General features: G+C 49.9%; 1 protein-coding gene across 7 annotated transcripts in view; it reads left to right on the top strand.

Moving 5' to 3' along the window:
• Positions 1-4,809: 4,809 nt before the first annotated feature.
• Positions 4,810-13,139, top strand: part of SLC4A11 (solute carrier family 4 member 11) — a 93,050-nt gene continuing 84,720 nt past the window's right edge. For 3 of the 7 annotated variants that reach the window (XM_033513827.1, XM_033513828.1, XM_033513826.1), the window contains exon 1: positions 8,965-9,346. In XM_033513827.1, the coding sequence (XP_033369718.1) occupies positions 9,121-9,346 (226 nt within the window). In that variant the 5' untranslated portion in view covers positions 8,965-9,120. Of the gene's footprint in view, positions 4,965-8,964; positions 9,347-11,140; positions 11,583-13,139 lie in introns of those variants that run through there. The other 4 variants (XM_033513829.1, XM_015625271.3, XM_015625269.3 and 1 more) reach the window with 4 other exon arrangements.

Below are 13,139 nucleotides of genomic sequence, written 5' to 3'. Positions count from 1 at the left end.
AAATTTGCCCTGGGATGGATTTGCTGTGCTCAGGAGGACAGACTGTGGCTGTAAGAGCAACCAAGCCCATGTGCTGCTGCTCCTCTCTCCCCCAGCATCAGAGAAGGACATGGAGCTGCTGGAGTGAATTCAGAGGAGGTCATGGAGCTGCTCTGAGGGTTGGAGCCCCTCTGCTCTGGAGCCAGGCTGGGAGAGCTGGGGGTGCTCACCTGGAGAAGGGAAAAATCCAGGGAGAGCTCAGAGCCCCTTGCAGGGCTTAAAGGGGTTCCAGGAGAGCTGGAGAGGGACTGGGGACAAGGGATGGAGGGACAGGACAGAGGGAATGGCTTCCACTGCCAGAGGGCAGGGTTAGATGGGATATTGGGAAGGAATTGTTCCCTGGGAGGGTGGGAAGACCCTGGCACAGGGTGCCCAGAGAAGCTTTGGCTGCCCCTGGATCCCTGGCAATGTCCAAGGCCAGGCTGGACATTGAAGCTTGGGGTCACCTGGGACAGTGGAAGGTGTCCTGCCCATGGCAGGGGTGGCACTGGATGGGCTTTAAGATCCTTTCCAACCCAAACCTTTCCATGATTCCATAGTCCTCTCCAAGCTGCAGTTCCATTCTGTGGCTCCTTTCCTGGGAGGCGACAGTCAGGTGGGAATTGCTCCTTTTTTGTCTCCTTAAACACCTCCTGGAGGTGGGAGAGCTTTACAAATAAATGAATCCTGTTTTAGGCTGTGGGAAGGGGCTGTGCTCAGGGCAAAGCCTGTGCAGTGACCACAGTGGTGATGTCTGAGCTCTCGGTCCTGCTCTCATCTCCCTGCTCTAGCCGGGGGTAGCACGAGTTGGCTGCAGAGTCTGGCCTAATAAGATCTGCATGTTGGCATGGCTTTGGCCAGGGAGTTTCTGCCTCCAGCTCTGGCAGAGCCTGCTGGAGACTGGCTGCCTTCCCCAGCTCCTGCCACTGCCAGGAGGAAATCACCATCTGGGTGCAATCTGCAGCTGAAGGAGCCTGACCTTCCCAGCAGCTCTTGGTTGAGCACCAGCTCTGGCCCTCACTGGGCTCCTTTCCTTGCTAGGGAAAAAAAGATTGTGCAGGAGGGAGACAAAGGAATGAGTGGTTTTGTGCATTTTAATCAAATATAGCTGATTTTTTTCTTTGTGGGAGATGACTCTCACCTTCTGGTTGGGAGCATGAGCAAGGAGCAGCAGAATATTGCCTTTGCCTTAAAGCTTCAGATTTCTGGGGGTGCTCTTTGTGCAGCTGCCTCTAACCCCCTTGTGCTAAAGGGACTTGTTGTGCCTTTTCCTGGAGCTGTTCTGTGAATTTCATGGTTTTCTCTCTCTTATTTGGATGAGCTTCTCAGGTGGGGCAACCTTAAAATATTTGACTCTTAAAGGAGGTCTTGATGTGCTCCCTTTCACCTGGGTGAGCTGATGCTGTTCAGTTTAATATTTCTTTGTGCCTTTGTGAGCTTTGTGAAAAGGCACCAAAAAGAAGATGGCAGTTGCTAAACTCACCTCAAAACCTGCTCAAATTGCAGGTTACTGGCTCCCTTGGCCTCTAAACTTAGTTTCTTTGATTCCTGAAAGCAAACCTGGTGCCTCAAACCTAAAATGGGATCCCCAGAGCTGCTCTTGTGGGATTCAGCTCCAGGGGTGAAGCCAGAGAGCGCTGAAGGAAAAAGTGGTGGGATAAACACTTAAAAGCCATCCCAAATGGCACAGAATCCAAGGCAGGAGTTACCTGGGAGTTCCCAGCAGGTCGCTGCTCCCTCTGCTGTGCCTTTGACTGCAGTGTCCTGCAGGTGCTGGCACGAACAGGATGTGCAGCAGGAGATGGGAGGAGAACTCAGCTTTCCCTTGAGCTGCAGTCAAAGCAGCAGGAGGTAGGGTGGGATTTAAGGAGTTCATGACTCAAACAGAATAAAACAACCCAAGCTGCAGGTATGGTAGTACTTAAAGTTTTTATTTGGATCCCCTAAGCAACTTCTTTGCTTTTGTTTCAAGTCTTGGCTGGTGTCACAGCTTGGGAATCCCAGTGCTGCTTCAGGAGGATGGGATAAGGGTTTCTCTGCAATGCTTGGGTCCACCTAGTGTTACTTTCTGTGTCCAGGCTCTTGCAGCCTCCAATGTGAGGCCATCAGAAAGAAAAAAATAATAAAAATAATAAAAAAATATCAATCAGAGTCTTGGAAAAGCATCCTGCTAAAAAGCAAATACACCTGGCATCTGTCCCTGGCTTGGAGGGAGCCCAAGTATCTTCTGCTGGGATACTCGGCTGATCCTGCTGGACCAGGCAAGCAGGTCCTGTATGATCTGGTTGTGAAGCAAAAATCCACTTCCCGCTGGTTTCCAGCCACAAACCAGCCTGGCTACAAAGAGCTGCTTAATGCCAACCAGTCAGTCAATAAGAGAGGAAAATGAACTTCTGCCTGGGAGGGAGGTTGGCTTTGTGCATAAAGTTAAGAACCTGCTGGAGGGGAATGTTGGGATGAATCCTCAGAAGCTGATGGGCTCAGGGAAGGGTGTAACTCCTGCTCCTCGGATCCAGCTGCCCCTGGGTGACTGTGCTTGGCTGTGACAGTGGAGAATGTCTGCAAAGAGCAGGTCTGGAGACGCTGGGGTAGACCAGAGAGCGCCAGACACTGAAGTATCTGATGTCCCCTCTGGTGCCTGGCATCGTGTCAGACAAGCTGATACCCTCCAGAAAATGCTCCTGGTGATGGGGCTGAGATTTCCAGCATGGGACAGGCACTGCTCTAATGATAATTTATCATAATGGGGAAATATGGTTTGGTGTATTGAAAGGGAGTTAATATGGGGCCAAGTTTTCTACCGTGAACTGAGAGCCCAAAGGATGCAGGACTGGAAGGGATCTCAGAACTCCTGGAAGAGACTTCCCAGCCCTGTGAAGCTGTCCCTGCATGCTCTGGTGTATTCCACAGTCCCTCCTGGTTATCCTCTTCCAGGAGGAGCTGGCAAGGTGATGGTGGGGGACACTGAGCTCCCACCCACCTGCTGCAGCTGCCACGTGCTCAACGTGTGCACATTAAATCTTGTGTTCACATTAAATCTTGTGTGCACATTAAATCTTGTGTGCACATTAAATCTTGTGTGCACATTAAATCTTGTGTTCAACATGTACAGTTTAAGCCATCCAAACAAGGATTCACTTCCACAATAAATGCATCTTCCAAACAAGCACAACTGGATTAAAACCAAATCCCCCCCTCCCTTTTTTTCCTCTCTTTTTTGGTGATGTCCTTGTTTTGGCTGGGATAGAGTTGATTTTTTTCTTCCTCAGGAGCAGGTAAAGTGCTGTGTTTTGGATTTAGTATGGAAATAATGATGGAGTAATAGCTTTAACCTTCAACTTTTGGCAGAGAGTTTCCCACCTCAGTTAAAATTATGTCAAATGCTTTCCTGGGTGCTTTGGGGTTTTTTTTTTCCCTGGATGTGGTTTGTTGATTTAGAGGATGTGGAAAGTTCACTCAGGACATGCTGCCTTTATGCCAAGATCTGTAGCAAACAAAAATCAAGATGTCAGTAAGATTTTATTAAACCTTCTTCACCACCCATTTCCAAATATCCAAATTTTATGTCTATCCCTGGATCTCTGGAAGTGTCCAAAGCTCCAGGGGCTTGGAGCAGCCTGGGCTGGTGGAAGGTGTCCCTGCCCATGGCAGGTGGGGTGGCACTGGCTGGTCTTTAAGGACACTTCCAACCCAAACCATTCCCAAATTGCTGTAGTTGGATCTGTTGAGACCCTGCTGAGGAAAGAAAAATCAGAAGGCAGAGAAACAACACAGTCCAGTCTTTATGGTATAAAAACTTAAATGTGCCTGTTTTTTCCTTAAAGCAAAGGCTGCAGGTTGCTTTTTTCTGCAGCTGCTTTTCAAACTTTGTCATTGCTGCTTGGTTTGGTAAAGAACCTCAAGCTGCCTCGCTGTGCTGTGCCCCAGGGATTTATTTTGACTCAAAAGTGCCTGTGCCAGGCTATTTCAGAGGAATTTTGAAGTGCCAGAGAAAACCAGTCTGGATGATGGGACTCCATGGTGTCCATGAATAGACCTGATGGGAAAAGCAAGATTTCTCAGTGCTGTGCTTTTCCCCTGCTCTGAAGTTATGAACATCATCTCCCCTGCTAATGATTCCAGCAGCCTGGATCCCTGCAAAAATGAATACAGATTTAATTTTACATTGAAGGGAAGAGCCTCAATCCAGGGCCTGTTGTCCTGGAACAAGGTGGGATGTTTTTAACCTGAAGGATAAACGTCAATATAGATATGAATTAGTATTAGGAGCAATTTTTTCAGTAAGAAAGAGGGTGGTGAGGCCCTGACACAGAGTGCCCAGAGAAGCTGTGGAACACTGTAGAAGCATCCAAGGCCAGGCTGGACAGGGCTTGGAACAACCTGGGCTAGTGGAAAGTGTCTCTGCTCATGGCAGGGCGTGGCACTGGGTGATCTTTAATAATAACCTTTAATAATGATCAATATATGATATAAAAAACTCCACAGAGTCCCCGAGGAGGGGTCTGCGGGGCAGGAACAGCCTGGGCTGTGTCGCTGTCCCCGGCGGGACCGCGGGCGGGCTTTAGGACCCGGCCGGGTGTGACACCGCCTGTCCCTTCCCCTTCCAGCCGCGCTCCTCACTCGGGACTTTCTCCAGCTATTATTATTTATTTTATTATTACTTATTTAATTATTATTTTTAAATTGACGCCTGTGCGGGGAGGAGGGGGGGGGGAGGAACGCGCAGGGGTGTGTGTGTGTGTGTATGAAAACCGACTTATTTCTATTTTAATTTTTTTATAATTATTTATTTTGACGAGGAGGGGGGTGGTTAATAACGAGCGAAGTCTCTGCCCCCCTCCCCCGCCGGCGGCGGGCGCGGGGAAGGCGAAGGCGCGGCGATGGTGAGGACGGGGTGAGCGGCACGGCCATGGCAGCCCGGCGGCTCTTCCACCTCCAGCCCTGCGGTGAGGGGACACGGGGGCTCTGGGGGGGCTCTGGGGGGACCGGGGTGTCCCCATGCCACCCCGCTTGGCACCCCGGCTCCTGCTTGTTGCCTCGGCGCAGGGGATGCGGTGGGCTTGGAGGGGACGCGTCCCGATTTTCCCTCTTGGGATCGGGGCGGCGCGGGGGAGAGAGAGAGAAAAAACCTCTCTTTTTTATTTTTAATTTTTTTTTTCTGTTGGTAAATCTACGGGAGAGATGGTGACACCCCCAAAGTTGAGCTGGATGTTCCATCCCCGGGGATGCGGTGGGGAAAAAAAGGAGCGATGGAAAACTTGGGGTCCGGCTGTTCCTGGGGTGTTTTTTATGCCCAATTTTTACTTGTTTGCACCCAGCATGGGGAGGAGGGCACGGTGTGCTGCTCAGCTCCGCTCTGCTGCCTGCCGATGAAGTTGCCTGACTTAGTGTCGGTGCAAAAAACCGCAATAAAAAGAAGGGGAAAAGAAAAAAAAAAACAAAGGTAGAAAAAGCGAAACTTTTAATGTGAAGAGTTGGGACAGCTGTGCGTGCAGGGAAAGACCCCCAGCAAGGAGTTCAATTGAAAGGCGGGGGGGAGGAGGGGTTTAAATGCACTTGGGAGTTCGCTTTGTGATTTCGGGTGAACTCTCGGAGTTATTTTTGCGGTGTTTCCCCGCTGTAAAGGAAGCGCTTCCTTCAGCGGCATGGCCGCGGCAGCGCTGGGTGCCACAGGGGCTTCTGTGCTGGACCACAAGTGACTGTAGGTGGCACAGCAGCTTTGTCACCCGTGCTGTCCCCGGACCTCTCTTGAGGATCAGTGCCCGCAGAGGATTTGTGCCTCCGGAGCTTTTCCCCGCTCCACTTTAATGGAAAAGTTTTTATTTATTCTGCCTTAGAGCTTTGCTCTGCTGCTTTTTAGTGTCTGCCTTGAAGTTCTTGAGACCTGGTGGTGTCACGGAACAGAAAATCATGGAATGGTTTGGGTTGGGAAGACCATAAAGTTCACCTCATTCCACCCCTGCCAGGGGCAGGGACACTTTCCACCATCCCAGGCTGCTCCAAGCCCGGTCCAGCCTGGCCTTGGACACTTCCAGGGATCCAGGGGCAGCCACAACTTCTCCATGTGGATTTGCACGTGGAGAATCCGCAGGGAATTTCCCCCTTTCCCCCGAGCTGTTTCAGTGTTTGCAGGATTCCTCCTGGATTGTCTCTAGGTGTGAGCGCAGCCTTGTCCCTGCTCTGCCAAATTCCTGCCCCTCAAGTGCCGGAGCACGGGATAAACCGCTTGAGCCAGGACTGGGAAAATCCAGCTGTGCCTCACCTGGATTACTGTTGTTGGGTTTGTGGCTGCTTTTTGGGGTTTTTTTGGGAGGCTTGGAACAGCGATGCAACACTTTGAATCCTGTCTGCACAGCAACCTCAGTCATTGCTACCCCTCCTGCGAGCCGCGCGTCGCCGCTTCCCGGCTATAATCGGGATTTGTTGGCTAATCCATCTCAGCCAGAGCCCTCCCGTTTTGAAATATCTGTGGCTTTTGTACAGTTGGTGCTCCGTAAGAATGATGGACCGCAGAGGAAGTTCCCCTCCGGCTCTCCTGTTGTTCTTTGGCAGTTTGAATGCTTCAGCTTGTTTAAATAAATGCAGATAAAAAAGGGAGGGTTGGGGTTTTTTAGCTGGAGCCCTCGCTCGACCCACCCGGTGGCATAAGATATCTGTGTGTAAGCTCAGAGTGGCTTGACTTCTAGTAAAGCTGTAGTAAATCATTTGAGGCTGTAAACATTTATTAAAACAAGCTTTATTTTTGTGTTGAGTCAGTGTGAAAACAAAGATGTCTTGGGTTTCAAAGGGAAAGGATCCGCAAGGGAAGCTTTCTGCCTTGGCTTAAAGGAAAGTGTCAGTGAGAAGTTGGATATTTCAGCAGAAGGGAGCTGAGGTAAGAGTTAGGGTCAGATTTTAGCTACGGAGTTGGAATTTAATCCAAAATTATCAGACTTAGCCTGGTGCTGTTCAATTTTCTTGTTTGTTGTTTGGTTTGATCTTCCTTGCAGGAGGCAGCTGAGGTAAGAGTTAGGCTCAAGGTCAGGCTTTAGTAGCAAAGTTGGATTTTAGTCTGGAATTACTCAGTTTAGCCTAGTGCCATTTTATTTGCCTGTATAAGACTAAAACTTCTAATTCTGTCCTGGCAGAACTGCACTGATGCTCTGCATAGGTCCTTTATGCCTGAGGACAGGTGCTAAATCACATTATTTAGGGAAAGCTGCTTGTTTGGGTGTTTTTTTAGTAATTCTAATACTGTGCTGTGATCCAGGTGTTTCTGGGAAGCCACAGGAACCTTTCTGTTGCAGTAGGCTGAGTTACCTCCTCCTAAGGTGAACCCACTTCTGGAGAAGTCCTGGTTCCTTGTGTAGGATTGCCGTGGGAGTAAACAAAGCTCAGGACGCTTTAATAACTCATCATCATCATCGTGGAGCTGTTATCTGCCCTCTAAATATGCAAATCCTTGCCAAGACATCCAGCACAGGTTAAATCTCAGCTACCTTTGCTGTTACCATCCAAGCTGGGTGGTTAAAAACCGGGAATGCCGAGGCAACTCCTCAAATTTCATCCTTACTTGAGTCTGAGCAGTGTTGTGTGATTGTGAAGTTTGCAGAGCAGCTCCTTCGGGAGTTTGTGCTGGGACCTGGCGATGCTGAAAATCTCATTTTATTTCTTTTTCCTCTTTTTTTTTTATTGGAAATACAAGTTCCTAACTCTGATCTGGGCTGAGCTCCCCAGAAAGGCTCTCTGCAGAGCATGGTGACACGCTGGCCCAGAGCACAGCGCTGCGGGCTCCTGCATCTGCCAGTGCTGGCTGTGATATCAAAGGGCTTTGCTGTCACTCATAACTCCGTGGGTTTTTCTGCTCCCTATTTCTAAATTCATCCCTGGCTCTGACTCCCAATTAAAACCAGCAGGACTGAGGGCTTCACTCTGCCTCTGGTGCTGAAGGAGGTTCTGTGAGTGCTGATGAGCCAGTGGGGCTGTGATTTGGGTAGGGAGCAGAGGCAAGGGTAGTGTCAGTCCTCAGACATTTGCCGAGAAAGTGTGAGAACATGGGGAGAAAAGGATGAAAACCAAGCCACGGGAGTGGATTACACTTCAGGCTGGTGTTGGGTGAGGACTTTTCTTCCCCACGTGTGCTTTGGAGTTCCCCAGGTTTGAAGGACCTGATGGAAGTGGCAGGAGAAAGGCTGGTGGGGCTGTGGTGGGATGGTTGCCAGCAGTGCTGATGGGGGCTGTGGTGTGGAGAACTAAGATTGGAAGCTGGTGGAGAGAAGATCTCAGCTGGTCTGTGCTCAGAACTGAGCCTTTGTCTCAAGGCGTTCAGCTTGGGCAAACAGTGGAGATGGACTGAGTTCTTACTGGGTGTTACCCACTGAGAGGGGCTCAGGAGTGGAAATTAGGAGGACAGGGCAACTTGGGAGGAGGATGAGGTGACCTTCCTCCCCTCCTGGTGCTGGGGCAGGTGCTGGCACCCTGCAGTGCCCACCTGGGCTCACCCCTGGGACAAGCCACCCCACGGGACGCGGCGTGAGACGCCAGGTTTATTCTCCTTTTTCCTCTCGCCCGCTGCCATCTCCTTTTCCAAGAGTTAAACACCTCTTCCCCCTGCTCCGAGCCTAATTGCGTCCCCAGGGTTTAACACGCGTGTGTTTGTTTAATTCAACGTGTTGGCTGTTCCCACCGGAACAGGCTGATTTTTCTATTTTTTTTATTTTTTTTTTTAAGGATCGGGCTTTCTTTTATTTTTTTTTTTTTGCTTATTGTGCACAACAAGCTCCTGCACAAGATATTCATTGCGGGAGGAGGTGGTGGGGTGGGGGGAGGAACTGTAGTAATGCCAATACTTCTTGAATATTATAAACCTGGCTTATCAGCCCGACGCAGAGCTGGAATTTGTCTCTTCCTGTGCTGCATCTCTGCTTTCTGAGAGGGGCGTTTAAATACAGGCTGGAGACGCTGCTTTGCCAGTGTGCTCTGCTGGGCTCTGACAGCAGCAGCGGGGCTGCTCCGCCGTCTTGGGGGTTTCTTTTATTACTCTTCTTTTTTTTTTTTTAATTCACTAAATCCTTTTGGGGGGGAAAAAGAAAGAACTTCTCTGGGAGAAGGCTGTGAGACTGCATGTCCCAACAGTACGCGCTGCAGGAGGCGAAGGGAGACGCGGTTTGCTTCGTACCTGGCTCTCCTCTCTTCTCCGTCCTGATGGAGCCGGCGTCCTTCTGCTACCCCCGGCTCACCTTTCTCCGCTCGCCCTACGGCCAGTTCGGGGCCAGCGCCGGCTCTTCCCAGGATTTGGCCCCGTGGCCGCAGCGTTTGGTGCCTCAGAGGTGGAGCAGGCCGGTGGATGGTGCGTGAGCAGGGTTGGGACAGGGCAGTGGAGGAGGCCAGTGGGGTTTGAGGAGGTTCTGGAGATGGTGGTGAAGAGGGAGGCAGCGCAGGTGGGACCTGCAGGATGGGGTGGTGTGGTTGTGGTGATGCTCTGGGACCTCTCCTGATCTCACAGCTTGGCTGTTGGCATCTCCGCCAAAGAGCAGCCCTGGTCCCTGCAGCACCCAGGGAGAGCTGATAAACAACCTCAGCGTGGAAAAAATTAAAAATAGAAAGTGATCTGCGCCAGTCTTTTGTTTCCTAAGCTTGTTCACTTGCTGAAATGAATCCGGCGCTGTGTGAAACCTGAAATACCTGCTGGAGGCTCAGCGGGCTCGGTTCACCTTTAGGGTTGTGATGCTGTCAGGTGTCCTCTAAACTGTTAGTGAAGGTATCAGGTGTGGGGATAGAGGAAGGTCTGAAGATGTTCTAATGCAGGTTTGTCTCACTGTAAGGAATTACCTTAAAAATTTCAGCTTGGTTCAAATCTTGCTTTAATGTAATATGGGGAGCTTGGTGAATCCTGCTGAGCTCTCTTAAGTGCTGATCCTAAGGATGGGAGTCTCAACTTCTTATAAAACTTTTTTGTGGGGAAGATGCCTGGCTTGGTGAGGTGTTGTCCTGATTTCTCTTTAGAGGTGGAGCAAGGAATGGGACTGGAGACCTCCAGGGGTCTCTTCCACCCTCAAACACCTTCTGAACCACCCTCTACCTCCTTAGCATCTTACTGCCAGTCCGTGATGTGCTTTACCTGGAAAAGCTCGTCAGGTGGCACGGCAAGAAAATAAAAATTAAAAAAAAAAAAAAAAAAAAAAAAATGGAGGAGACTGGCTGAGCAGTCTCGGCAGAGAAAACGCGTGGGAGGTGTTTAAAAACACGCACTGCCTGTGGTTCTGTGCACTGGAAACGAGCCTGTGGCAGGGCCTGGGGATGGGGGCTAAAGGGATGCCCCTTCCCCAGCCGGGTGCTGCCTCCCCTTGTCTTGCTCTGGGAAGTGTTTGCTGCCTCCTGGTAAATATCATCACTGGGAATTTTTTTACTGAAGTCCCAGCGATTGTCAAGAGTTATTGTAGTGGGGGAGTGACCCAGCCTTGCCAGCATTTGGATAATTCGCTATTTAGTTCTGTCTTATTCTTTTAGGGTTCTGCCTTTTCTAAGGCTGAGTTGATGTTGCTTTGGGGAGTTTGTTTTTTTTCTTTTTTTTCTTTTTTTTTTTGTTTGTTTGGCCAGTTTAGACCATTCCTCTGGGCTTTAACTATCCAGCTGGGGGAGACTTGGCTTATTGTGCTGAAAATCTCGAATTGTAAGGAAAGTGAAGCAGTGTGGAATAGGCTGGAGCAGGAGGAGAGGATGTGGCATCTTCCCTCTAAAGCTTTTTAGGCACCTCATGGTCCAGCACTGGGCACACAGCCTGGGATTTAAGTCCCCTCGGATGAGGTGAGGTCTTTCAGCTTTAAATTCTGCAACTTGCTGCTGGAGCACAGACTTGCTGCCCTGTTTCTCATTCCACTGCATGCATGCATTAACCCTTGCACTGCTTGCTGCCGTGCAGCTGAGCTGGGTGAAACCCCGGGGCACGGCAGCTGTGTCTTTAAGGAATTTGCTCTATCTCCCTCTCAACAGCAGGTTTTTTCCCCCCCCCCCCTCCTTTTTTTTTTCATCCTCTGGCTTTCCCTGTACTTCTCTCTGTAAGGTACAGCATCTTCTCACTTCAGCTGAGCCTGGCTGGCACAGAGCTTTTTTTTTTTTTCTTTTTTAAGGAGGCACAGGAGCTTTCTCCATCCTGCATCCAGCAAAACTCTCCGGCTCCGGAGCGCCGGGTCGCTTTAACTACTCTATTTTTGCTCTTGGAGGCAAACAGCTCCGAGAGGCGGTGGGATCTGGGTGGCTGGAGGAGGAGACAACCCCAAGCCTTGGCTGGGGCAGTGGTGGCATGTCCAGAGGTGTTGCCCAGGTGTGGGGTTGGCAGAGCTGGGCTGGAGGTGCCCATCTGGGAGCTAATGGGTCGCGCTCTCACTCCACCCATCCGCCGCTCGCCAATTGGAAGTGAGGGACAAAGATGCTCTGGATGGATTAATATTGGAGCCAGTGAAAAAGCAGGAGCCGGCGCTGCCTCGGCCACCTGAGCGAGTGGCCTTTGGGGACAAGTGCTGGTGGCTCGGGGGGAGCAGCCCTGAGGGGAGCAGAGGCATCTCTCTCTTGAAGAAGTAGTGCAGGTAAGTTGTGGGCTTAAAACCACCCCCCAAACTGAAGTGCTGCTGTTGCTGGGTGATGCATTTGGTCAGGAAATCTAAAAAAGCAGCTCTGCCAGCTCTTGAATTATTTAATTCACTAAAGTAAGGCAGTGCTTGATGTATTTTCTATGGGCTTTGCTCTGCTTAGTGATGATATCTATTGCTGGATGTCTCTGTGTTTAAGGATGGAGAATGCCTTTTGAATTCCATTTAAATTAACCAGAGTGCTGGCTGTCGGGGTTTGAATTTAGTTTCAAGGTATGCATGGGGAGATGAGTGCTGAAGAGCTTCTCTGTTCTGGTTTTTCTCTTAATTAATGGCAAAACATCTCCCAGCTTGTCAGTGAGCTTTACATGGAGCTGTTTCACTTGGGGGAAGTGCAGTGCTGAGTGGAGACAAAATCATGGATGTAGTGTGTCTAAAATGCTCCCAAACATCATCCCTGGTGCTGTAGCCGTGGAAGCCTTGTAGATGAACCATAAACAACATCCTAATGAATAACATTATCTCACGGCGTGTCAGCTGCAGTTATTTCATCACTGGACTGGGGCATTTTAATTTTGGATTGATGATGGACAGGAAAATGGGATCTGGTGCTGCTGCCTCTCCCCCCACCTGTGGTGTTGTTGTTGTTGTCACTGATGTTGTTTTATGGCTCCTAAACATGGGAAACTGCATGGGGTGGTTTGTGTTACCCTGCTGAGCCTGGTGGGAATTGCAGACCCCGTTTCTGGGGGGATGGATGAGGCTGCAGAGTGCAGCTCCATTTGGGTATCCTTTGGGCTGCTCTTGCTTTTCCTGGCAGAGGGAGATTTTCCTTTCTGAGTCTTGATGAGAAGCACAACTGCAAATGTGTTTGGTGATCAGGTGGCTGGGTTCAGTGCTCTGCTTCTGCTCCCAGTACAGACCTTGGGTTTGGCCTAACTTCTGGTTTTCTGGGTTCAATCTCTTCCATTTTGGGGGGTGGTGGTGGGAAGGGGGTGCAGGAACAACTTTGCTATAAAAGCTTGGCTCAGCCACTGCTGCCTTTTCAGCAGCTGTTTTCATTTCTGGTGGTGATAAGATAGCAGGGGTGAAAAAAACTTTCTAGAAATTCACTTTGTTCCAAAACATGACCCTGGTACCCAGGAGGAGGGAGGGATGTTCCAGAGAGAGACTGGTGGTGCTGCAGCATCTCTTCTACTTAACCCCCAAGAAAGGCTTATTCCTTTTACCAATTTACTCCTCCCTGCTGATTAATTTTTACAGTATTTCCACATCTAAACCCCTACAGGGAGCAGCTCCCACCCTCTGAATAGCCCCAAGTCAGTGAAATGTTGTCAGACTGTCTCTTAACCATTTTTGCATGGTTAACACAGTGCCACTGCAGATAAGTGGCAGGTGGTGGCCTCTGGAAGACCTGCCTGTAAAAAGAAGGCATTTCAGCAGAGAAAAATATCTCAGGCATCTTTTAAAATCCATCTTCAACCCTGACCAAGGTTTGGGGCTGTTGCAGTGTCTCTTTTTTCTTTTGGATTAAGAGTGATGAGGCTTCTGATA

The sequence above is a fragment of the Parus major genome, chromosome 4 (genome assembly GCF_001522545.3).
Source record: "Parus major isolate Abel chromosome 4, Parus_major1.1, whole genome shotgun sequence".
NCBI lineage: Eukaryota > Metazoa > Chordata > Aves > Passeriformes > Paridae > Parus > Parus major.
Note: the sequence above shows the minus strand (reverse complement) of the source record. Positions and strands in the feature narration are given on the sequence as shown.